This window comes from Peromyscus maniculatus, chromosome 22 (assembly GCF_049852395.1).
Source record: "Peromyscus maniculatus bairdii isolate BWxNUB_F1_BW_parent chromosome 22, HU_Pman_BW_mat_3.1, whole genome shotgun sequence".
NCBI classification, from domain to species: Eukaryota; Metazoa; Chordata; class Mammalia; order Rodentia; family Cricetidae; genus Peromyscus; species Peromyscus maniculatus.
Window position 1 is genome coordinate 3,680,774 of NC_134873.1, and position 25,413 is coordinate 3,706,186.

General features: G+C 61.0%; 2 protein-coding genes across 2 annotated transcripts; both read left to right on the forward strand.

Moving 5' to 3' along the window:
• The first annotated feature begins 826 nt into the window (after positions 1-826).
• Positions 827-7,297, forward strand: Abhd17a (abhydrolase domain containing 17A, depalmitoylase). Its single transcript, XM_076558866.1, has 5 exons — positions 827-982; positions 3,840-4,361; positions 5,105-5,299; positions 6,639-6,818; positions 6,891-7,297. The coding sequence occupies exons 2-5, from the start codon at positions 4,030-4,032 to the stop codon at positions 7,114-7,116; spliced, it is 933 nt and encodes a 310-aa protein (XP_076414981.1). The 5' UTR covers positions 827-982; positions 3,840-4,029; the 3' UTR covers positions 7,117-7,297.
• A 7,545-nt stretch (positions 7,298-14,842) lies between these two features.
• Klf16 (KLF transcription factor 16) lies at positions 14,843-25,413 on the forward strand. Its single transcript, XM_076558867.1, has 2 exons — positions 14,843-15,407; positions 23,278-25,413. Exons 1-2 carry the CDS (start codon positions 14,954-14,956, stop codon positions 23,577-23,579), a joined length of 756 nt encoding a protein of 251 aa, XP_076414982.1. The 5' UTR covers positions 14,843-14,953; the 3' UTR covers positions 23,580-25,413.

Below are 25,413 nucleotides of genomic sequence, written 5' to 3' on the forward strand. Positions count from 1 at the left end.
TCAGTGGGTAAAGGGCTTTTGCCGCTAAGCCTGAATACCTGAGTTCAGTCCCCGGGACTCACTAGGTGGAGCAACAGAATCCATCCTCACATGCTGTTTTCTGACCTCCACAGGAGCTCCATGGCACAGTAACGTCTGTGTACAGACAAATAAACCAAGTAAAATTGGGAAGGAGAATCGCAGAAGACGGAAGTGGGCGTGGGATCCCCTGGCACTGGAATTACAGACGGTTTTGAATCACTTGTGGGTGCTAGGAACCGAGCTCTGGTCTTTAGTAAGAGCAGCCAGTGTTCTTAAGTGCAGAACCACCCTCCAGCGCTGGTCTCCAGACCCTGAGAGAGAACGATTGGTCTATCGCCGCTCCAGGAATGCGGAAAGAATGGAAGGAATGATTTAAAAACCAACAGGGGATGCACAGCCCGCCCACTGTAGCAGGCTTGGCTTCCAGCTGAGGCCCCGCCTCCAGGCAGACCCGGAGCCACGCCCTCCCCAGGCCCCGCCCCTGGAGCATTCATTCAGGCCCGCCCCCATTTCAGGCCCCGCCCTCTGAGTGCCCCGTATCTCTTCACCTGGAACGCTGCCCAGCCCACGCCCTCGACGCCTGTGGCCCCGCCCCCAGACAAGCCCCGCCCACCGCCTCAGGCCCCGCCTTTTCCATCAGGCTTCAAGCCCTCACATCCGGCTCCTCCAGCCCCGGTGGCCCCGCCTCCAGCACACGCACCGCCCACAACCATCCAGCCAATCCGCTTCGCTGTCGCTTTGCCCCGCCCCCACACACACTCGGGACCTCCTCGCTTGCGCATTCCCCGCGGATCACTTCCGGGGCGGCGTTAGAACGCGGCTCACTTCCGCCCGCGGCGGAGCGGCGGTGGTGGCGGCGCAGGAGGCCCGGCCGCGGTCCCGACGGACGCACCGACGGACGCACGGGCGGGCGGCCGGGAGCCATGGAGTGCGGCCCCGGGGCCGGCGGACGCGGGCGGCGGTGAGTGCGGGCGGGGGCGCGCGCGCGGCGGCGGTGTGCGGAGCGGGGCCGAGGCGGGCCGGGCCCGGCGCCCCAGACACCTCCGCGCCCTCCGGGGACGGCAGCGCGGCCCGCGCCCCCGCCCGGGCCTGCCGTCCCCCGCCACCTCCGCCTCCCTGGTGACGCTCGCCGGCCACCTCTGTCCCGTGTCTGGTGTCGTCCTGCCCCTGGGTCCCACATCAGGCTTCCTGGTGTAGCCCAGGACTCCGCCATGGTCCCCGTCACCCCCACGGTGAGGTCCTCACCCGGGGACAGAGCCCGAGCGTGCAGCCTGAGCCAGCCCGGCTCCCCCCGGGAGCCCTTGCAGGTTTTGGGAACCTCTCCCGGTCTGTCTCTCGGCTCTTTCCTCTTTGACATGTGTGCGCCCACGCAGAGGCCAGAGGACAGCTTTCTGCAGTCCGTCCTCTCCTGCTCTGTGGGTCCCCACGATCCGGCTCGGATCTTCAGACTTGGTGGCAGGCGCCTTACCCGCTGCTGAGACATCTCCCCCAGCCTGTCTACACTGTCTGCACCCTTCAGCTTGGCTGCTTGGGGGGGGGGTGCCTCCTACCCCGACGGGCTGGCTGGCTGGGGCATGCCAGTGCAGGCAGGCATATGTAGGTCGCCCTAGAGCCCTTCCTGGCTCCTTGTAACACCAAGGCCTGGTTTTAGGTTTGTGATCACAACACTTGGGTCTTTGAGTGGCAGTGAGTGAAGTATCTTGGCTTGCTCTACCCATGGCAGCCATCTGTGAGTGAGGTCCCACATGCTGTCTGTCCCCTCCCTCCCTTATTACACTGGCAGATGTTGGAGGCTGATTTCTTTCTCCTACAACTTCCTCATTTTCTATCTCGCTGCTCAGCACATGGTTGTCGGTGCTTACTGGTCTTCCTGGCCCTGCCCCCATGGAGATCCTTGGTGCAGGGTGGAAATCTGGTTCACTGTAGAAGCAGGAGTATGTGGGGTCCTCACCATGTGCAGGACTCAGGGGGTGCGTGTCTGACTTGTTTAGAAAGTGTACTGCAAGATGAGACCCAGAGGTTGCACCCTGAGAAGCTGTGCCTAGGGAGGAGGAGGAGGGCACCCCTCAGAGGGAGGTCACTCGATGGGTGTGTGCTGTAGAAGGTGTCAGAGTAGCTGGGAGGAACAGCCTGGCCACGGATGATGGTGACCGAGATGTGACCCAGGCAAGGAGACGAGAGTGCGGTAGGGAAAGGTGCAGGGCTGACAGGCGGAACCTTCAGGCCTAGGGATCACGAGAGGAGACTGGAAAGAAGAGTCAGTGGTAGCAGCCACTCTCCTGGCCTTGGTAGTAGGACCTTGTTTCACCTTGTTCTTCCCTAGCATGGTCAGGGCTTCTTTGTCCCTGGACTGCAGGTCCCTCCACGCTCCCCATCACCGAGGGGTGTTTTAGGGTGAGGCCAGAACTGTAAAGATGATGTCTATAAACATTGACCTTGTGGGTATTTGGGGCCAGGTCATTCCCTGATAGGGATGTTCTCGGCTGCTTGGGGTCCTGGACAGAGTCCCTAATCCCCACCCACTCCACACTAGGAGTGCTCTGGGTTCCAGATGTGGCTCTGGTGTCTCCCTGGTCTCTAATCACTCAGCTGGAAGTGCTCCTGGTTACAGGCAAGGCCTGGTGTCTCTTAGAGGCAGGTTCACCTGCATCTGAGAATTGCCACCTGCCAGCTGGGGACTTCTTTTTTTGTTTTTGTTTTTCAAGACTGGGTTTCTCTGTAGTTCTGGCTGTCCTGCAATTCTGTAGGCCAGGCTGGCTTAGAACTCAGAGATTGGCCTGCCTCTGCCGTCCTGGCACTGGGATTAAAGGTGTGCGCCATCACAGCCTGGCGGGAGCTGGTGACTTCCTGACACTTTCTTTGTCCCTGCTCTGGAGGTCATGTCTTTTCTCTCAGTGTGCTCCCTAATTGTCATGGACTGGACATCGCTTTACCCAGCCCCGGGCCGCACACCTCAGGTCCACAGGGAGCAGAGATGCATGCGCCTGTGGGTCCACAGCTGCCTGGTACTGCATGTCCCTCTGTCTACATGTCCCTCTGTCCTGTGGATTCAGACGCTGTGACCTAAAACCCAAGAATGCGTGGATATCCTGTTAAAGTTGAGCTGCGACGTCTCCCGCTTCCTCCCAGGCCGTGAGAGATGGCGGGCCTGGTCAGTGGCAGGCTTTTCTGGAAAGATCTCTGTGTCTGATCATTGGGCAGCCCTGCCCACAGGGAGTGGCTTTGTGTCAGTTGAGTGCGTTTCAGGGTGTCCTGCAGAATGGAGCGTCTGAGTTTCCACTGGAGTCGGGCCCTGTCCCCTTAACTCGCTCCTGCGTGCAGTCTGCGGCCTCTGAGGCAGGCAGTTTCCACATTTGTCGTGCACAGAACCAAGACCAGGAGGCTGGGTGATTCCACCCTGACCCCAGGGAGACCCTGACCCCAGGGAGACCGCCTGGCCAAGCGCAGGGACAAACCGTCGTCCCAGCCAATGGGCCCTGCCTCTGAGATGCATCCTGTCGCTGTTCCTGGCCTTTGTGTCTGTTTCCTCCCCTGGGCTCCGTCTCTAGGCTCCCAGGCCCCAGGCTCCCCTCCTCCTCCCCCTGCGTCGGAGCTTGGGAGCCTTTGGGTCTCCTCAGCTCCAGACCTGGGCCGCCGCCTCTGTCACCTGTTCTGGAGGGTGTGCGGCACTGCTGGGCAGGCAGAGGTCTGGGCACAGGCCTGGGGTGCTGGGTGGCCGAGGCCCCGGCGAGGAACAGGGTAGACCGTGGGTGTGGGGACTCGCCCTCCTCTGCCTGGCGCGCTTTCTGGAGGGAACCCACATGTCGGTGTCCCCGCAGGCTGTCTCACTGTTCGGCATGGAGACCTGTGGCTGCGAGGCTCCCGGGGGCTCGCCGTGGACCGCGATGGGGCCGGGCCGCGGCCTCCTAACGGGACTGAGGTGTGCGGCCCGCGAGCCTGGCCGCCCGCTGCCCGCGTCTCGGAGCACCCCCGCCCCTCCCCTGGCCCGGCGCGGGCCCGGTGCCCGCCATGAACGGCCTGTCGGTGAGCGAGCTCTGCTGCCTCTTCTGCTGCCCGCCCTGCCCGGGCCGCATCGCCGCCAAGCTCGCCTTCCTGCCTCCCGAGCCCACCTACTCGCTGGTACCCGAACCCGAGCCGGGGCCCGGAGGGGCCGGTGCTGCCCCCTCGGGACCCCTGCGCACCTCAGCGGCCACCCCTGGGCGCTGGAAGATCCACCTGACGGAGCGCGCTGACTTCCAGTACGGCCAGCGCGAGCTGGACACCATCGAGGTCTTCCTGACCAAGAGCGCGCGCGCCAACCGCATCGCCTGCATGTATGTGCGCTGCGTGCCCGGGGCCAGGTGAGCCGTCCGCCTGCCCATCCGCGGGGCCCGCTGCAGGGGGGGGGGGGTGCGGGGGCGCCGCACTACTGCCTTCCAGCCTGGCCCCTCCTGTCAACAGGAGCCTCTGCTGCTCTCAGGGCCTTGCTTTCAGGTCCTCACCAGAGGGTAAGGAAGAGGGTGACGGCTTCCCGGGTGGAGGAGTCTGGAGTCCAAAGGGCGAGCCAGGCAGGTGCCCCAGGAAGCCGCTTGGGCAGGGCTGCGCAGGTGCGTGGCCTCGACCTGGCGCAGGCCGTTGTTTTGTTACAGGCCTGTCCGGGTTGGCCTTTGGCCAACTGGAAACAGAATGGACCCTAAGCGTTTGCTGGTGGCCAGGGATGGGGCCCGGTCCTCCGTCCCCCAGCAATAGAGCATGCGCTTGGGGAGCAGGCTCTTTGTCGGTGCGGTTCCCGTGGGGTGTACATGCTACCACGGAGAGGGCCGTCGGCCTTGGCCATCGGCCTCCTGCGCTGGGTTTGTGTCCGTCAAGATTGGACTCTTGTAGGTCCCTCTGTAGGGTCCTGATGCCCCCTGTAGATGGGCAGCCCGGGGCCTGCTGGCCAACCACACCCAGGGGCTGCAGACAAACTAGCCTTGGAACCCCCCCCCCCCCATCCTGCCTCCCGCTCCGGGAGCCTGCAGTGGAGCTGGGCTGTCCCGTGTGTGTCTGCGGAGATGAGCCTGGGTGCTCAGCCTCTGTCCGTGCCCTTTTGCCCGACCACCAGGTACACAGTTCTCTTTTCGCATGGCAATGCAGTGGACCTGGGCCAGATGTGCAGCTTCTATGTCGGCCTGGGCACGCGCATCGGCTGCAACATCTTTTCCTATGACTACTCTGGCTACGGGATCAGCTCTGGCCGGCCCTCGGAGAAGAACCTCTATGCTGACATTGATGCAGCCTGGCAGGCCCTTCGCACCAGGTGAGCAGGGTGTGGGGGTGTCGTCAGTGCCAGGTGGGGCCAGAGGGAATAGGCACCTGTGGCCCAGAAGAAAGCTGGTGATGTCCACAGGAAGAGGGAGGTTCCTTCACTTGGTCTGGGGGTGAGCAGAGGACAGCCAGAGATGTCTGGGAGATGGCTGTTGAGGGACCTGGCCTCCCAAGGCCTAGGGGACCCTAAGACTCCGTCATTAGCGTAACTCGCTCTGGGGCAGGTGGCGGTGGGGCTGGCAAGGTGATGGGAGGGTGCCCAGGTGATGCTGCAGTCAGCAGTCTGGACCGCCAGCCTGCACCCCAGACCTTTAGTCTCGAGGCTGCTCTATCACACCCTGCATCCTGGTCCTCCCAACCTCACCCCACCTCACGAGGGCTCCTTTCACTCCCTCATAGAGCAGGGCCCGTGCAGGGGGATAGAAGAGGCCAGCCATCTCTAGTTCTGGAGGCCCCCAACCTTGTCATTTGGGTCCCGTGTGGTGCCGGGACGCTGACAGCGTGGGGGATCCTGGTTACCCCGGAGATGTGCCAGCTGTCACTGGGCTGGGTCCCCGTGCCCCGGGTGCCTGCACCCTGAGCTTGCCCCCCCTGTTCCCACTGTCCAGCCGCCGGAGAGTCACTGCCCTGTGTCCCAGCTCTGTCCATTTGTCCCGCTAAGGCACTGACCTGGGAGACCTTGCCCAACTCCATAGCTAAGCCTCAGGGGAGGTGGGAGGACCCTTGTGAAGGGGCCCCCCATAACGGGAGGAGCTTAGGCCTGAGCTGTGGGTAGTGCCGAGCAGGCCGAGCGGGTGGGTCTGGGTTAGCACAGGAGCCATGCAGGCTGCCCCTGGGCGGTCAGCTCCTGCCTGGGGTCAGGGGAGGGTCCCGCAGGCCTGTGACAGGTGGGAACTCTGGCAGGGTGGCACTAGGCCTGTTTGCCGGGCTAAGTGGCCACAGTGATCTGCTGGGGTGGGAGGGGCCGCAGGGGAAGCCGGGAATGCGCTGGCTCCCAGGACCTGCGCAGCCACACTGCCTGTGTGGTGCAAGCTTCTAATTGGGCAGGAGGGACTCAGGGGACCCTAAACTGGGCCGAGCCAACCGTGGACACAGTTTCCTAAATTCCCAGGACCCAAGCTTGTGGGGAGGCAGCGCTGGGAAGAGACGGCTTGCCTTCCCTCTCTGGGGTCGGGAGGGACCAGAACTTTGGGTCTGGACTCTTAGGTCCCCAGCCTGCCTCACTCAGGCCCTGTCAGAGGGACTGGGGGAAAACCAGGGGGCTGCGGCTGGGCAGGGCGCGGGAGCTGCCATCTCGGGGCCTGTTGACCCCTCCTGCTGTCGTCGGTCAGGTACGGCATCAGCCCGGACAGCATCATCCTGTACGGCCAGAGCATCGGCACGGTGCCCACGGTGGACCTGGCGTCACGCTATGAGTGCGCTGCCGTGGTCCTGCACTCGCCTCTCACCTCGGGCATGCGGGTGGCCTTCCCTGACACCAAGAAGACCTACTGCTTCGACGCTTTCCCTAAGTGAGCCTGGGGGAGGGGCTTGGGGGAGGGGCCTGGGGCAGCGGGGGACGGCCTGACCATCTTCTCCCTCAGCATCGAGAAGGTGTCGAAGATCACGTCACCGGTGCTCATCATCCATGGCACGGAGGACGAGGTGATCGACTTCTCACACGGGCTGGCACTGTATGAGCGCTGCCCGAAGGCCGTGGAGCCGCTGTGGGTGGAGGGCGCCGGGCACAACGACATTGAGCTGTACAGTCAGTACCTGGAGCGCCTGCGCCGCTTCATCTCCCAGGAGCTGCCCAGCCAACGCACCTAGCCAAGCTGCAGGGACCTCGGCAGCACTCGGGCCTCCTGCCGGGGCTGCATGTGACCCGGCGCCCAGGACCCTGCCCGGCACCCCACGGCCACGAGCCATGTGCAGGTGATGGAGGCCCCTCCTCTCCTTGTGGAAGCAAAGAGAAGGAAAGAGGGAAACTAATTAAAGGTTTAAGATTTTAGGATTGCCCTGGCTTCTTCATGGCTCCAGTGTGTCTTCCTGGGGCTGGGAGGTCACTAAGACCAGCCAGGTACGGGGCTGTGAGGAAGACCTCAGGTCCTCCTGACCAGGCCTGCGCCTTGGCTCTGCAGGATTCCCCATCCCCACTCCAGATGTGGGCATGACAGGTACAGTGGACCCCAGAGTCCGGGCCAGGCCACATGCTGTGCCCGCGGGAGCTGAGGTCTCCCCAGGAGTGCAGGACAGCCCTCGGCAGGGTGGTGTGTGCTCTGCAGAGCTGAGTCACGTCTCTTCTAGCCATAGGCTCCCCAGGGTGAGGAAGGGCCTGTCTGCAGGGAGGTCAGCACTCTGAACTGCCTCCTGCGGCTGCAAGCTCCCTTAAGAGTGGGCGGGCGTTTAGAGGCAGTGTCAGAAGTGACACACTGGTTTTGACTCCAGAGGCCTCCATCTGCTAACGCTGAGCTGGAGTCCAGCCCCCCAAGTCCATGGCCCTCGGCAGCATCACCAAATCGAAGCGTCCCGACACTGTGCCCCACTCCAGTGGGGCCTCAGGACCTTTGCACTGACTGCACAATGCGCCCTCACTAGAGCCCTGTCTGCAGTCCGACTGCTTGGCCCTACTGCGACTGCCCACCCTCTCCACCACCTGCTGCAGAGACGTGTGGCTGCGCCTCCCCATCCACCCCTCTGAAATGCTGACCTGCAGAACCCAGGCTGTCCCAGGGCTGAGTCTCCTGTGACCCAGCGAGGAAGAAGAGCAGCTGCACACGCCAGGACACAGGAAGGAAGGATAAGCCTCCTTCCTAGCCTGGAATCAGGAGCCTGAGGCAGGAGGATTGCCACAAATATCGAGGGTAACTTAGGGTACAGAGTGAGACCCTCTCCTCAAGCCCAGCGATTGCTGGCCACAAAGTCTCCTGGGTGCTGGGGATGGAACCAGGTGCTCCCTGTGTGTGGGGAGCACTCTGCCTGCCGAGCTGTGGACCAACCCCCTTTTTACTTTGTGAGTCAGGGCCTTGTTCTGTAGCTCGCTGTGATCCTGAACTGACCCTGAGGCCTGCCACATTCGGTTTCTATGGGGCTTGGGGCATAGGGCATGCCAGACGAGAACTCCACCTCCTCATCACAGCCCCCCACCCCTTTTTTTGTGTTTTGTTTTTTTTTTTTTTTTGTGAGACAGGGTTTCTCTGTGCAGCCTCAGCTGTCCTGGATCTCACTATGTAGACCAGGCTGGCCTCGAACTCACAGAGATCCTCCTGCCTCTGCCTCCTGAGTGCTGGGGTAAAGGGGTGTGCCACCACTGCCCACCTCCCTCCCCCTTTTTAAATTTTTTTTTTTTTTTTGAGACAGGGTCCTTTGTTTTGAGCCTGGGACTGAAACTTGCTATGTAGCCTAGGCTGGCCTCCAACTTGAGACAGTCCCATGACCTTAATCTCCCTGCTGCTAGAATGACAGACCTGATGAGCCACAGCCAATTTCAACACACAAAATCCAGCCAGGCTGGGACTTGGCTGTGCGCGCCTTTAATCCCAGCACTTGAGAGGCAGAGGCAGGCAGATCCCTGAGTTCGAGGCCAGCCTGGGCTACAAATTGAGTTCTAGGACAGCCAAGGCTACAGAGCGAAACCCTGTCTGAAACAACAAAAGAACCCCACATTTGTGTGGGGGGTACACTTGTCACAGCATGTGTGTAGGTCAGAGGTCAGCTGCCAGGCATCGGGTCTCTCACTATGTGGAGTTTTAGACCTGAAGTCAGGTGACCAGGCATGGGGGCAAGTGTCTTCTCACTGAGCCGTCTGGCTGATCTCTACAGCCAGCTTTCTAGTGCCCACGTCCGCGGTTCTGTAAGAGCCATCTCTGTCAACATTAGTCATTTAAAGGTTGGATGAGTGTACGTTTAATATAAAGATGTGTATTTAAATAGTCCGTATTTCATGGCCTCTTTCTGCACAGTTGGTTGTGTTTGCTAAAGCATTTCATACATCAGGGAAATCGGGGGGCTGGAGAGATGGCTCAGTGGTTAAGAGCACTCCAGGGCATCCAATGCCTCAGGGCCCTGAGCTGCACACACTGCTCACAGATACATACAAATAATAAGGATCACTTAAGTGTGTGGTGCATGGCCTGTAGGCAGTCTGTGGACCACCAGAGTGCAGGTCCAGGGAGGCATGAGGAGGGTCTCCAGTCCCCTGGAGTTACAGGTGGCTGTGAGCTGACCCACATGGGTGCTAGGAAACAAACTCTTAACATGCCAGACCCCCAGGGTAAACCCCCCCCCCCTTTTTGGCTGTTTTCTGAGACAGGATCTCTTTGGGAACTCAGAGATCCACCTGCTTCTGCCTGAGGACTCAGAGATTAAAGGTGTGTGCCACCATGCCCCAGTGACTTTGTGGTAGTATTAAATCTGTATTTTTTAAATTTCATTTTGGCATTTTGAGGGAGTCTCCTCACTCATTTTGAGAGAATCTCAAACTTACTGTGTTTCCCAGGATGGCCATAAATTCCTGATCCTCTATTTCCCAAGTGCTGGGATAACAGATGTGTGCCGCCAACCTGGCTGGTAATTTATCTTGCTTTTGTTTTTTGTTTTATTGAGACAGGGTTTCTCTCTGTGACCCTGACTGTCCTGGATCTCGTTCTGTAGACCAGGCTGGCTTCGAACTCACAGAGATCCGCCTGCCTCTGCCTCCCGAGTGCTGGGGTTAAAATCATGTGCCACCACCCTGCTTTATCTTGCAAGTCAGACATATAAAGAAAAATTATCTGAACTTGCAAGTGCATAAAATACTTCATATTTTATTCTACAATTGGGATAGTTTCCTGTTTTACGCAGGTTAAACTTTAAAAAAGATTTCCTACTTTATGTGTGTGGCTGCGTGAGCGAATGCCATGTGTGAACAGGAGCCTGAAGCTGCAAGAGTCAGGTCCTGTGCAGCCAGAGTTACAGCTGGTCATGAGCCACCGGGGTCCGGGATCTGAACTCAGATCCTCTGGAAAGAACAGCAAGTTCCTGGAACCACTGATCAGCCGTTTTTGTTTTGTTTTCTGACAAGATCTTCCTGTGTAGCCCTAGCTAGCCTGGAAGTGGCTGTGTAGACCAGGTTGGCCTCATCGTTATCCACCTGCCCAGCCTGCCTACACAGCTCATCGGAGCTTCTATACCTCTTCCCCATCTCATTGTGTCCACTGCAGACTAAGGGCTCCTTGACACTGTTACTCCTCACACTACTCCATGCTCTCCCGGGTCCCGTCTCCACCCATCCTCGGGCATTCTTCTTTCTCATAGACATCAAAGGAGCTCCTTTCATCCTGCCAATCTTTGGAGTGTTGTGGGCGTGGTCAGGGTGGAGCCCCGCCCAGAATCCCCCAGTGAGGGGCTGGGGGCGTGATCAGGGTGCAGTCCCGCCCAGAATCCCCCAGTGAGGGGCTGGGGGCGTGGTCAGGTGGAGCCCCGCCTAGAATCCCCAGTGAGGGCTGGGGGCGTGGTCAGGGTGGAGCCCCGCCTAGGATCCCCAGTGAGGGGCAGCAAAAGCAAACCAGAAATGAATGCAAATCACTTGTATTCACAGATAAAATTATGATGAAACTGTTACCTTAAATACAGGATGAAGTCATCTAACCTCCCTTTGGCTCTTCCTGCTGGATGCTCTGATATGGAACGCGTGTTTGTGGCTCCCAAACTGGTGCCCTATTCACCCTGGTTTGGTGTGAACCCTGTGCCTCTGTCGGCAGCAGGCACAGGGCCCTGGTGTGGGAGCCCGGTGTGTTTTCTCTGCCTGCCCATTTCCCACAGGATGCAGAGCGTCGCAGCCATTGGGGAGCCCGGGACCTCGGACTGGACAGCGGCTCCAGCGCCTGGGTTGTCTGTGATTCCCTCTGTACCCTGGGCTCCCTTTCACACACACCCCGTCCCCAGAGGCCCTTATCAGCTCCAGGAAGCTGCCCCCTCCACCGCCACCTTTGAGATGGCTTGTGGCCAGGCGGCCCTCCCACCTGGGAGCAGGGCCAACTTTAGCTCTCCATTTTGTGAATTTCCCAGCCACACTGTCCCACACCCTAGTCTGGTGGCCTTTCCCAGTCCAACACGTGGCCGCAAGGCCGCGGTCACCTCATGTCCCCTACCCATGCCAACGTACCTCCAGCCAAGGGACCTAGTGGTCCGGCATATTACGGCACCCAAGGCGGCCTCAGATGTCCCCACCAGACAGGGACGAGGTCCTTCCCCTCGGCACCTTGAGGGCTCTCGGTGGGTACAGCAGCTGGACCCATGTGAGGGTAAGGAAGGCCAGAGACTTGGGGTTCAGATTTCCCCTGAACACATCGTGTCTTTGGACCTGGGATAGACCTCGGACACAGTTATCTCCCTTACAGGATATACGTGGGGACAAGGACATGTTGGGCATGCCGCCTACCTCTGGCTGTGGGGCCCACAGTGCATACTGGTGTCCATGGTTGCCCAGCACACTGTGATTCAGTCGGACTTTTTGTTTTGGTTTTTCTTTTCTCGGTGCTGGGATTTATTTTATTGTTTTTTTTTTCGAGACAAGGTTCCTCTGTGTAGCCTGGACTGTCCTAGAATTCAATCTGTAGCCCAGGCTGGCCTTGAATTCACAGAGATCCACCTGTCTCTAGCTTCTGAGTGGTGGGATTAAAGGTGTGCGCCACCACCGCCCGGCCTCAGTGCTGGTGTTTTAAACAGGATGGCCTGGAATTTACTATATCACCAAGAATAATCTGATCCTCCTGCCTCCACCTTGGGAGTGCTAGGACTCAAGGTGTGCACCACATTCCCAGATAATTAAAAACAAACAAATAACCACAACAAAAACATGGTCCCATGTAGCCTTGTCCAGCCTTCAGCGTGTGTTGGAAGCCGACATGCTGCAAGCCATGTCGCTAAGAAACAGCCCAAGTGCCTGTGTGACTCTGGAGCATCTGGTGTCAACCTTCCTCAGCCACATGGCTTGGGAGCAACAATGATGTGGGTCTGTATTTCTGTCCTACCTCTCCCCAGGGCACGGCTCAGGCAAAACAGCCACATTGTGAGTCTCGGGGAGATGGGAGGCCTCTGGGACCCCGGTCCTGTCCCTCAGAACGAACTCGGAGCTCTCAACAGGGTTATTAATAGTTCACCTTTGGACCCCGGTGTGGTGGTCACACTTAATCCCAGCACTCGGGAGGCAGAGGCAAGTGGATCTCTTGTGAGTTTGAGGGCAGCCTGGTCTACACAGTGAGTTCCAGGACAGCCAGGGCTACATAGAGAATCACCATCTCAAAAAAGACCTGCATACACAGAGCCAAATGTTGGGTAGTCGTGGTATCTCAGACCTGTCATCCACCTAGATCCTGTCTGGAAATAAAACTCACCCACGGTACTACCAAGGGCCTGTGCCTGAGCCCCAGGGGTACCATCCCAGAAGGAGAAAGGTGACTCTCACCAGCCAGGCCTTGGGGGAGCAAGCTGGGTAGTTTCCCAGAATCCTCAGCGTCAGAACCATGTGCCCCGTACCATCTGCAAGGCAAGGGACTGTTCTTACGTCCTTGTCCTGCATGGGTCAGCCGCAGCTTCCATGGTGTCAAACTGGCTTGCAGGTGGCCGGGGCTAGGATGTGAGCACCCACGCGGGGCTGCTCCGTGCGCCGCAGGTATTTCTCTCAGATGGTTCCCTCTCACGGGGTTAGGTCCTCAGGACAGACTGAGGTCTAAGGATGGGGCAGGCTAAGTGCGCGGACAACCCTGATCACCATAGAGCTGTTAGGTGTGACCTCACGAGCCAAGGGTTGTTTTTTGCCCATCCATCCTGGCAGCAGTTCTCAACAAAGAACGGCCCATGGCTCCTCTCTTCCGGTGTGTGTGCAGGGGCGCGGAGGGCGGGTGCAGGGGTGCGGAGGGCGGGCAACAGATTCCCGCAGAAAGGAGGCCGCCCGCCCTCACCTTCGAAGACACAGGCGCTGGGCCGAGGCCCGCATGGTTCTGGCTTTTGGAGTGCAAGCCTGGGAACGGAGGATGGGTGTGTCCTGCTGGCCCACTTCCGTCCAGTTAGAACGCGGCCCCCAGAGTACCCAACTTGTGCCGTTGGGGACATAGGGTGTCACCCCCAAGTCCTGTGGGGTCTGGGGAAACGCGAGGAGCGGCCGGCCTGAGGGTCGAGAGGCAGGACCTCAGCAAGGCAGCTGGGGGTGCACGTGGGGAAGGTAGAGACGACACCCGGGGTGGGGACCACTGGTCTAGCCTCTGCTGGGAACAACCAGGAAGAGCTTGGGCTGGCAGTGCAGTCGGCTGGCGTGCTTCGCCCCCTGGCGGCCGCGCGGGCCACTGCACGGCCTCCGCAACCCGGCGGGATTTAGGAAGGGGCGGGAGCCTGGTCACCGACTTCCGCGCACCGGGCGCCCGGGGCCTGGGACTTCCAGGGACTCTCATTTCACAACTTGGCCCAATCACCCAGGGGAGTTCCCAAGCGCTCCATGTTTTCCTGTCCCAGTCTCAAGGGCCGCCAGCCGAGGAAGGAAAGGGACGTCCAGAAGCCCGGCGTCCCTAGTGGGGGACCGCGCCAGGCCTTTTCCGTGCAGCCCCGCTAATTCCTGCCATTCCGATTATCCACAGGCTTAGTGATTCCCAACCCCGGTGCGCAAAGAGAACTCTACAGACACACTGGGCTGGGCGGGGTGGAGGGCACCCTACGTTCCCAAGTCTCATCGGCGGAATAGTTCGTCCCCAAGACAAGCATGGCACTGGGGACCCCGGAGATAGGGAGCGGGGACTGCCGAGTTACCGCCTGGAGTCAGGGCGAGGAAGGGGGGGAAGGGTCGCGCACGTGGCCCGGGGGCGGGGACGCGCGTTTCCGCACCCCCACCCTGGCCACGTGCGGATCCCAGCTCTCCCCTCCCCACCGCGGACAGGGGCGCGCCCCAGGGCTTGTGTGGGGGGAGGGACAAGTTGGGGAGGGGAGGGCTCGCGGCGTCTGCGCACCCCGCACGGCGTGGTGGGCGCGCCCGGGAGGGGATGGAGCGCGCACCCGAAGGAGGCGTGGCGCGCACTGGGGTAGGAGGTGGGGCATCCGAGGTTGGGGTGGGGCGTGTGGGCGTGTCGCCGAGTGGGCGTAACTCCCAGCGCGTGGGGAGGTGGCGATCCGGGAAGGGCACCGGTGGGGGTAGTGCGTGCCAGGCCGAGGGCAAGGTCTCCCCCTGGTTGGCTTGTTCTTGCGTGGAGAGGGCATGATCCAGGGTGCTGGGTGACGCTGGGTGCTGTGCTGGTGCACGGGGGTGTGCAAGTGGGGGAGGACGGGCAGCTGGCCGAGGGAGCTCCGCCCACCCGCGGTGGCGCGCGACTCTCCGGACGGCCGAGGGCCCGGCAGGAGGGGGCGTGACCGCGGTGGGAGGGAGGGCGTGGCCACTGAGCCCCGAGGGGGCGTCCTCCGGGAGGGGCGGGCCGCGGCCGCCCCCGCGGACTCCGGTGCGTCAGGGCGCGTCAGGCGGGGCGGGGCGGGGCCGAGCGCGGGCGGCGGCGGCGCGCCGGGGCCTCCTCCTCCTCCCTCCCCTCCTCCCTCCCCTCCTCCGCCTCCCGCACTCCAGCAGCCGCCGCCGGCCGGACGGGCGCAGCTCCCGCCGCCTCCGCTTCTCTCCCGCCGCCGATCCCGCGCCCGCGCGTCCTTGCCCGGCATGTCGGCGGCCGTGGCGTGCGTGGATTACTTCGCCGCCGACGTCCTCATGGCCATCTCCTCCGGAGCCGTGGTGCATCGCGGGCGACCCGGCCCCGAGGGCGCGGGCCCCACTGCCGGCCTGGATGTGCGCGCCACGCGCCGCGAGGCCACGCCGCCGGGGACCCCTGGGGCACCGCCACCGCCAGCCACCGCTCCGGGGCCGGGAGGCGCCACCGCTGCGCCCCACCTGCTGGCCGCCAGCATCTTGGCCGATCTGCGAGGCGGGCCCGGAGCCGCCACCGCAGCCAGCACCGCGGGGGGCACCTCTCCGGTCTCCTCCTCCTCGGCCGCCTCGTCGCCGTCTTCGGGCCGCGCCCCCGGCGCCGCCAAGAGCCACCGCTGCCCCTTCCCAGGCTGCGCCAAAGCCTATTACAAGTCTTCACACCTCAAGTCACACCTGCGGACGCACACAGGTGAGCCCCTCGTTTTCAGCCCCCGTGGGGTGCGGGGGGCGCGTTGGAGAGGTCTCGGGAACCCCCCCTTCCCCCACCTCACCGGGAACCCCGAAACTGCGTGGCGCGTGGGGGGCGGGGAGGGGGGCGCGCCCGGGCCTCAGCCGCCCCGCCGGCCGGGAAGGCGGGGACGTGGTGGGTGGGGCGCGCGGGGGGGGCGTGGCGACCACGCGGTCGGGCGGCGCGCGGAGGGCGGCCCTGGTGGCCGAAGCTCCGGAGACGGCAGGCTGTTCGGGATCCAGTCTGGCACGGCGGGCCCTCCCCGCGCGATCCCGTCCCCCAGCTTCTCGCCCCTTCAGTCCCGCTTCGTCTTCTCGTCCTGTTTCTCTGCGCTCATGGTCTCTTGCGCTTGGTGGTCAGAACATCCGGTTCCGCAGTTCTTCCTCGGCCCTCCCCCCAGCCTCAGTTTCCTTATCTGTGAAGAGGGTGGGAGGATCCGGGTCACCGCCTCCTGGGTAGCCTTGCGGATTCCCTCCGGAGGGTGGCGACGTCTCTGGCGCGGGGCCAGGAGGTGGTGGTGGTGGTGGTGGGTGGCAGTCCCGCATATTTTTCTTTCCATTCTGTGGACTTGAACGGGGCAGAGGGAGGCCGCGACCCGGGCCTGGAGTTAGAGTCTGAAATCCAATGGGATTGAATCCCCACCGCAGCCCCCACCCCACTCCGTGTTTGCGCTCCACACACCTGAGATGGATCTGCGCAAAGTCCAAGGTGGGCAGTGAGACTTGGCCACACCAGGGTTTCTGGGAAGTCCAGTCCCTCGTGATTTAGGCTAGCGGAAACCTTTTGCCAGGTACCGACTGCTTCCTGTCCTGGTCGCTCCAAGGGTTTACCCGTTTTAGCCGGGAATGTGCACTGGGGTTTAAAATCCACCCCTTTAGCGGTGGTGTGATCAACAGCTTTGCAGCCTCCCTGGGATAGGGCGACCTGCCTCCGACCCCTTAGCCTACTGCCTTGGGTCTGCCATCTCCATGAAAGACACAGGCTGCCCTGCTCCTGCTGTGGGCAGCTCGTGCCGTGGGCAACAGAGCGCCCTGGCTTGCCACACTGGGAGAGGGGCTAGGACAGCCTCCATAGCTGTGTGGGTGGCCCCAGGCATATTCAGGCAGGTAGGGGGGTGGAGGCGCCATCTTTGGAGTCTGCTAAGCCAGAGGGTGGGCATGGATGGTGCCTCCTCTCACCTTGTCCCTCAGCCGCTGTCCTTAGCCCCTGTGGTCTAGGGACTGCCCCGTGTTGGTGCCCAGATGGACTGAGCTTGGGGCGGGCAGCTCTGCATTCCCTGTTGCTACCCATTTATCTCTAGAGAACATTTGAGGGGCACTGAGATAGCAAGGTAGTTTTGTTGTTGTTGTTTTTGTGACACTTGAGAAAGATCTCCTTGCCACAAACTAGAGTCCAGGGTGTCCTGGCTCACACCGAGTGAGTTTCCCATACAGTAAAGGGAGCCTACTGAGTCAGGGCTGCTGGGTCGCCCACACCTTCCAGCCCTCCATTCTTCCTAGTTCCCAGGACTTGACGTTTCGGGGTCTGTGAAAGAGGAATCCAGCACATTCCCTACCCCCTGGGACATCAAGAGACTGTCAATGCTGGGAGGGAGGGGTGACTTGGCCTGCCAGAGAAACTGAGGCCCAAGCGGTGAAATCCAGGGACTAGGGGTGACTACAGATAGCCCTTTGTGGTGGGGGAGCGTGTGATGCCCTCCTTTACTAAATCCTGTATCACACACCATGAGAGATGGTACCATGTCCCCAAGTTCCCCTTATAATAACCATTTGTGGGACCAGGAGAGCCACAATGAATCCAGGCACCTTAATGTCACTTTTGGGGTGTCTGGGGACCACGGACTTGAGTACTGCTGTATAGTTAATTTAAATGATTTATTTTTTATTTTTTGGTTTTTCAAGACAGGGTCTCTCTGTGTAGCTTTGCGCTTTTCCTGGATCTCGCTCTGTAGACCAGGCTGGCCTCGAACTCACAGAGATCCGCCTGGCTCTGCCTCCCGAGTGCTGGGATTAAAAGGCGTGCGCCATCACCGCCTGGCAAAATGATTTTTTTGATAGACTCCTGTCTATCTCTATGTAGCCCTGGCTATCCTAGAACTCAGTTTGTAGACCAGGCTGGCCTCAAATTCACAGATCCACCTGTCCCTACCTCCTGAAGGCTGGGATTAAAGGCCACCACGCCTGGAACCATTATCGTTAATTTAAAGGCCTGATATTTTTTGAGACAAGTTCTCACTCTAGCCCAGACTGGCTTTGAAACTCGAGGTAATCCTCCTGTTCCAGCTTTCTCCTAAGGGCTAGGATCACAAGCAAAAGCCACCTCTGACTTAACCAGCAGCCTCTTTTCTGTGGAAGAGGATTTGGCTATTGTATACTGCAGGGGGAGGTGGTACACTTCCGCCCGGGTCAGTGGGACTCCCTCTAGTGCAGGCCAGGGGTAGATCTGGTCCCCTGCAGAGCCATGCCTAAGGCTGTGGACTTGGAGTGAGTCCTGTCTCCGTCCGCTCGCTCATTCCTGCCTAGGGACTGGAGCCATTTAGTTCTCCTAGGCATAGATGGGGCGAGGTAAAGGGCCACCTTGAGGCCCCATTATGTTCACCCCATTGACCTTGGGGGGTGTAGAGACCGAGGGGATTACGGGACACCCCCCTATCCCAGGACCTGCAGGCAGGAGGCAGAGCTTGGCACCCCTGAAGGCCACAGTTGCCCCAGCCCCTGATTGGGGTGGGGAAGGACTTGAGAGGCTGTGGGAGATGTTGACGAGGTTGCCATGGATACTGCCAGAGCTAGCCTTGGGGCGGGGGCGGGAGGAGAGGCTGGCTGCCGGTTCTGCCCGCCAAGCCCCTCCATCCCTGGCACGCTCTCTCCCTGGGCTGGGGGGTGGGGGGGTCCTTGATTTGCTCCCTGGAGATGGAACCCAGACCTGGGAGAGGCCTTGACTTCACCTGGGGTCTCACCCCTCTGGAACCAGGTTGTCCTGGTAAGGTGCCCTGGGGGCTGCAGGGTAGCCTCCACCCACTCCCATGATGTGTGCTCCCCCTAATTGGGACAGCCACGCATGTCCCCAGACATTGCCCAGTGTCTCCTGGAGGGCCTCAGGGTCACCTCTGGTTACATTATCTGGAAATCCTGTTTACTTAGGTGTGAGAAACGTTAGGGTCCAGACCAGGGTAATGGGGGGGGGGCGTGACTGTCCCTGCCTCGCGGAGGGAAGGAGTGTGCCCCTTGTCGCTGACCTCCACATGCACCGTGGAGCGCACAGTCCTGCACACAGTAACGTACGGTGAAGAAATATTAGTGGTTACCTGGGCTGTGTGGCGTCCCTGTCCCCACTCACTGTGAAGTCTGAAGGTGGGTGGGGAAGGACAGGTTCGCTTAGGCCTGTGAGGCTGGGCGGGGCCAGGAGCAGTGTGGCTGCAGGGGACCAGCAGGCTGGCCCTGGACACTGCAGGGGACCAGCAGGCTGGCCCTGGGGCTGGGATTTCAGGGCTAGTGAAGGGTGGGGGTGTCGCAGAGGCTGGCCTGGCTGCATCGGGAAATCTCTTTACAGAGGAGATTAGGGTGGGAGGGGAGTTGAGGGTGGGGCAGGGGAGGCCAGGGCCACCCCTAGCTTTCTGATCAGTCCAAGAAATGGTTCTAATTTTCCTGAAGCTTTTTCCAGGAGAGACAGATGGGGAAACTGAGGCCCGGGATGGGAAGGAGCCTGGCCACCTGCAGGCAGAGGGGCAAGATTCCTTGGTGTGGCTGAAGCCCTGTAGAAAAGGGGAAGGATCAGGCCCTGTGGGGTTCAGGTGGCCTTTGGGGACTGCCAACCCACTCCCCCAGCCCTTGTGGGGCACAGCAGCTGGGCTGGCTGCATTGCCGGGGGTGATAACCACACCCCACCCAGGCGTCTGATAACAGCGACCCAGATGGGGTGGGAGTTGGCACATGATACCAGTTGGAGGCCTGGCTGCCCTTTGGGCTGGTGTCTGTCCTGGGGAGTTCCATGGGTGCTGGCCCCCAGTCTCCAGCTCCTGAGAGGTGTACTCACAGCCTGGCCCTCTGGGAGGGAGGAGGGGTACCAGACCATGCTGCCCCTCTTTAATTGGAGAACTTTTGAGACAGTTTCACCCCCGTATCCTTGACTAGCCTAGAACTCTAGCCCAGACTGGTCTTGAACTCAGAGATCCGCCTGCCTCTGTCTCCTGAGGGCTGGGATTAAAGGCGTGCCCGCCACCGCCTGGTTTAATGATTTTTTTATTTACTGTGTGCTTATGTGTATGGGCATGTGTGTGCCATGGAACGTGAGTGTGTGTGTGTGTGAGAGAGAGAGAGAGAGGTTGGAGGGCATGTGTGTGCCACGGTACATGTGTGTGTGAGGTTGGACACGGAACGTGTGTGTGAGTTTGGAGGGCATGTTTGTGCCACGGACCATGTGTGTGTGAAGGTCAGAGGGCATGTGTGTGCCACAGAACATGTGTGTGTGAAGGTTGGAGGGCATGTGTGTGCCATGGTACATGTGTGTGTGAAGGTCGGAGGGCATGTTTGTGCCATGGTACATGTGTGTGTGAAGGTCGGAGGGCATGTGTGTGCCACGGTACATGTGTGTGTGAGGTTGGACACGGAACATGTGTGTGTGAGGTCGGAGGGCATGTGTGTGCCACAGTACATGTGTGTGTGAGGTTGGACACGGAACATGTGTGTGTGAAGATCGGAGGGCATGTGTGTGCCACGGTACATGTGTGTGTGAGGTCGGAGGGCAGCTTGGAGAGTTGGTTCTCCCGGGGATCCAAATCAGGTTGGGGTAAGGTCTGCCAAGAGTATCTGACCAGCACACTGCCCCTCTTTTCTGTGAATGAGCAAAAGATAGCTCTCTTTTGGGAGGTGGCAGATTCATGAGCCCAGTAAGCCAGAAACCTTCACCCCCCACCCCGTCCTGGATCATGCTCCTTCATCCGGGCCTGTCGACTTTCCCACGGGCAAGCATTAAGTACCCACTGCATGCCAGACTCAAGCTCTGGAATTTTAGGGCCCTCGCTGGGAACTGGGCTCACAGCTGAGCGCCGGGAAGGGACCACCATCAGAGTCAGGAGCCCACCCCAGGGATGGTGCCCAGGGGGCAGCCCTTCATCTTGACTCCCAGCCAGGAGGCAGGTCCCGCAAGCCCGAAACAGCAGTCCGGGCCCCTCCCTGAGGAGGTCAGACGCGGGCAGGGTGAGGCCTGGCCTGGTGAAAACGGCACCCTCGGGCCCCCCTCTGCTGGCCGTTCCGCTCGCTCCCGCAGCAAGTTTACAGGATGTCCCAGCCTCCATGTTTTAGAGGCTGCAAAGCACCTAGGCTCCCGGGTTGTCCCCAGCTCACCCCAGCCCCGCCTGAGTCAGAGGGTCAAGTCCACAGCCACGCCCCCAGGGCCCTTCCTGGTGCTCCCCACCCACCTGATCCAGCTGCAGTCAGGTAGCCCGGGCTGTAGGGGACTCGCTCGCCTGCAGCCTCCCCCCAGGGAGCCCCAGCTCCCAGCCCTGTGGGTCGACTGTGACTCTGTAGCACAGCCAGGCCGCGCATTTGGCAAGTGTGCGCCACCGGTGTGCACACGTGCGTGCGCGCCCCAACCCCCTCGCGCGGGGCGGGGACTGGCGGGCTCCCCGCTCCGCAGGGCGACCCTGGCCCGGGCCTCTGTCTCCCCCGTGGCGGGAGCTAGGACCACGTGAGCAAGGCCGGTTGGTGCCGCCGCCGTCTCCGGCTCGCCGCCGCCGCCAAGCTACGTGCAGCAGCTGCGTTCCCGGCGGGCTGGCGGCCCCAACACTGCAACCTGCTCCTGGCTAAGTGGAACTCAGGGGCGAGAGGCGGGAACCAGCCGCACAGGGAGGCCCTGAAAGGGGAAATAAGCTGTTTGCATGCAGGGGGGGGTGCCCCCTTTTCCCTCACCCCCTCCCCCTGCCCGCAAAATGGCGACAGGATTACATGTCCCCCTTGGACGGACGCAGGACACGGTTCTGTCACCCGGGGTCTGTTGCAAAGCTAGGAACCTCGCCCTATAACCAAGCACCCCTCCCCTTCAGATTGAGCCCCCTCGGGCGCTATGGTCGAGCTGGGGTGGGGGACGAGTCCCTTCTGGGGCTGTTTTGGGGCGCTGGGGCCACTGACAAACATTCTGATTGGGGCCGGGTGTTTTGGGTCCTTCAGGGGACACTTTGGAAATGATAGGGGCCGCTGGCAGCCGTCAGGAAACGCTGGCCCCTTCTCCCCTTACTGCCTAGGGTCGCAACTTCCGGGGGCCTCGAGTTGCCTGGATGCCATGCAGAATTGGCACATGGGCACCCCGAAGCAGTTTCCTGGCCTCTGCGCCCCCATGTTGGGGGGTGCACTTGGGTGTGGTTTGGCCGGATGGAGATAGTTTTCCGGCTGCTTCCTGGGCGGTGTTGGCTGTGCCCCGCCTAGTCCCGGGCCCGCCCACTTCCCGCCCCTTTCTCAATCCTCTCCTGGGATCCCCTGAGCTGCTTATAAAGCAAGATGACACCAGGTCACCCCGGCCTAGCCTGGTATCTGTTCCCTTTTCTGGTCGCCTCTAAACTTTATTCCCTGGCTTCCATGAGTCCTGTCTGGAGGGCCCCTTGGCTATTTTCTAAGGGACATGAGTCCTTCCGAGTACCTGTTCCCCAGTGGGTCAGCCTGGGGCCACACCAGGTGACCTCCCTAGTCCCGTTGTGACATCGCAGAGGTTAGGTCTTCCTCCCGCCTCCTCCGGACTCTGTCACAAGCAGAAGTGCGCAGGGCCTTCAGATCCACACTCTGCACACACACACACCACTCCTCCAACCCTTGGGCAGCAGAATTCCAGGCTTTGGGGTACCCGGAGCAGCCGGGGTGCCCTGTCTCCAGAACTGGAGCCTAGAGCCAGCCAGACCGGGTCCGAGGCGCTGGGGTCCTGAGTGAGTCCGCTCGCCTGTTCTTGGTCCTTGGAAACCCGCCTGGGGACGTGCTGATCATCACACAGCCTGGTGCTGTGGGTGTCTCCAGGGGACCCAGAGCTTGGATGGGGATTCTGGACTGGCTCGGTTAAAGCGGTCGGGGTGGTGGGCGTGGTCTGTGGAGGAAGTTGCCTGGCGGTGGCTTACCCCAGCCCAAAGGCTGCTGCTGCATCTGACTGGCTCCGCCCCCTCAGACCACGCCCCCCTGTGCTCAACCCCCTACACCCAGTGGTTGAATTTAAGCTAAGTTTGGGGTCGCAGGGTGACCTTTCCTACCTCTGCAGGGCACAAGAGCGTTGTGCTACACCCCAGCTTCAGGACCCCGGGTTGAAACTATCCAGGACTGGTTATTCAAATCTGCAGGTGGCCCAAGGTATGGGGGAGGGCCTGCTCCATATCCGGGTGTCTAAGGCCCTGGAAAGTGCTTCTCTTCAGTGCCCCATGGTCATTTGGAAGAAAGGATGCTGTTGGGGACAGGGACAACTGAGGACCTTTTATTAGGGTGGGCAGAAGTGGGCACAGGGTAGCCATGGATGTGGTGGCCGACGCAGGTTGCCTTTAGTTAGTTCTAGGCCAGCTGGGGCCGTAGAGCAAGACCCTGCCTCCACAGACCTGAAGGTCTGGCTGGGCATGTAGCTCAGTGGGCAGGGTGCTCCCCTAGCACGCAGAAGGCCCTGAGTTCTGTCTTGGCACCACATAAGCCAGGTTCAGTGGCCCGCGGCTGCCATTCTGGTGCAGGGAGCAAGATAATCAGGCCATCCTCCGCTGCGCTGCCGATTCGCCGTGGTAATTAGAACCACCGCTTCTGTAAGTGTGTGGCAGCCGCCGTGGGGTTTATAGGGAGCCCCTCCCCGCCCACTGACCGCTCTGTCTTTTGTCCAGGTGAACGGCCCTTTGCCTGTGACTGGCCTGGCTGCGACAAGAAATTCGCCCGTTCTGACGAGCTGGCCCGCCACCACCGGACGCACACCGGCGAGAAGCGGTTCCCCTGCCCCCTGTGCACCAAGCGCTTCACCCGCAGCGACCACCTGACCAAGCACGCCCGGCGCCACCCCGGCTTCCGTCCGGAACTGCTGCGACGACCCGGTGCCCGCAGCACCTCGCCCAGCGGCTCGCTGCCCTGCAGCCTGGCCGGCAGCCCCGCACCAAGCCCTGTCCCCAGCCCAGCTCCCGCCGGCTTGTAGAGCCCTGCTCTGTCCGCCCCGACGGTGACCTGCCTGCTAGGCCTCGGCAGGGATTTCCATCGAGGGACACGTCTGCCCCCTGGAGAGCCCGTGTCCTGGAGTCCCGGCCCACGTCAAGGAAGCCTCGAGGGGACCGAGAATGGACTTGGGTCACCAGGGGCTCTGGGAGGTGGCCTCGGGTTCTGTCTGTAAATAGCCATGATCAACTGTCCCATCCCCTCTGCAGGGACCCCCAGGGGGCAGTCGGCAGGTCGTCCATGCCCCGTCTGCCACCTCTGCCTTCCTCCTGGGTGGCTTTGGGCATGGAGCCTAGCCACAGTCCCACGTCTTAACCTTCAAACTCCTCGTCACTCCTCCAGGTTGGGACACAGGTACACAGAGCCATAGGTGACCGGGGCTTCCCGTGGGCCCCGGCCTGTCCCCACCCCACTGAAAGCCATTGGCGGAAGTTCAGGGAAATGGGGGGGGGGTGCGGCCTGGCTGGCCCCCCAACATGGGTACTCAAATCTCAGGTGTCTACAGGTTCTGCCCTCAGTAAGGGCCACCCCACACCCCCAGCCCTCGGAATACAGGAGACGCTGCAGTTTTCAGAGAACTTAGGGTTGGGGGTGCAGGCAGGGTGTGTGGAGGCCCCTCAGAGAGCATCACCACTCGCTTTGGGGTACGGTGCTGGGCAGGTGGGAAACATTATTTATTGTCCTCTCTGACTGTTGGCATGGGGGAGCCTGGCTCCCCCATCTGGGTGTGTATAAGTGAGAGCGGCAGTGGGTGTCTGGTGCCTGGGACCCCGCCTCCCTCCTCCTGCTGGGTTAGGGTCCTGAGTTTGGCCCCTGTGGCATTGCGTCTCAGACAATCTTCTATAGGACCCGTGTGGCCATCAGGCTAGGGCACAGGGCGCGGCCCTGCCCTTCCTGTCCTCCACACTCCTGCGTGTGTGCGGAGGTGGCCTTGGACTCCAGGCCTGGAAGCGGGGCTCAGCTCCTGGGCCTTCTGGGATGGCTCGGGGTTTTTTGGATGGGATAGATTATTTTTTCAGGCTCCAGTTCCTTGTTTCAGGGGGGTCCCCTTGTGTGGCCGCCATCCTCAGGGGTATGAGTGTTGGGGGGAGGTCTCACCTGAACCTGGGGGTAGTTTGGGGAGGTCTCTCCCGAAAGAGTCTAACTTAGGGTCCTCTTCTTGTTGTGGCTTGGAGTTCCTTTTCTAGAAGGGCAACTAGGGGACCCCCCCAAGGAGTTGGGGACCCAGAGAAAGTTGAGTTGTCCCATATTGGCTATAGGAGGGTTCTGGCATCCCCATTTGTTCCAGAACCTTCCATCATCCAATGAGGGAGGCTTTGGGGACCGCCACCTTTACCTGAGCCTACCTGGAGGGAGGCCTCCCTTCTGGAGCTGGCTCGGGGGGTCCTAGGCCAGCCGCCCTCCCAGGTACTTCCATCCGCCCCTTCTCTTTGGCCACAGAAATGAGATGCCTTAGTCGGTGGGGTGGGGGTTGGGGCCCCATTCTTTTGTGTCTTTTGGATGTATCTTTCACCATCCCGGCTCCTGCTGGTCCCCTGCCCTTCCTGCAAACTGGAGAGGTTTGGGGTCCCAGGACCTTGGGAGGAAACTTCATAAGCAAGCAGAGCTTTCCTGGTGTCCTTCCCTCCCCCCCCCCCCAACTTCAGGTTCTGGTTGGCCGCTGGAACTTGGGTCTAACCATTGAGGGGTAGTGTCTGAGCACAGGCCGGACAGGGGTCCTAAGGGATTTGTTCTTTCTGGGGAGGGTCACCCCTCCTGCATTCCGCCTGGCTGCTCTCCCTTGTATTTAATTAAAGAACCCCTTTTTTAAAAACCTG

Excerpts from the sequence above, each read along its gene's own strand:
- Klf16 (XM_076558867.1), top strand. The coding sequence starts at position 14,954 with ATGTCGGCGGCCGTGGCGTGCGTGGATTACTTCGCCGCCGACGTCCTC. Across the intron at positions 15,408-23,277 it reads ACACCTGCGGACGCACACAG|GTGAACGGCCCTTTGCCTGT; the intron begins GTGAGCCCCTCG and ends TCTTTTGTCCAG.
- Abhd17a (XM_076558866.1), top strand. The coding sequence starts at position 4,030 with ATGAACGGCCTGTCGGTGAGCGAGCTCTGCTGCCTCTTCTGCTGCCCG. Across the intron at positions 5,300-6,638 it reads TGGCAGGCCCTTCGCACCAG|GTACGGCATCAGCCCGGACA; the intron begins GTGAGCAGGGTG and ends GTCGTCGGTCAG. Across the intron at positions 6,819-6,890 it reads TGCTTCGACGCTTTCCCTAA|CATCGAGAAGGTGTCGAAGA; the intron begins GTGAGCCTGGGG and ends CTTCTCCCTCAG.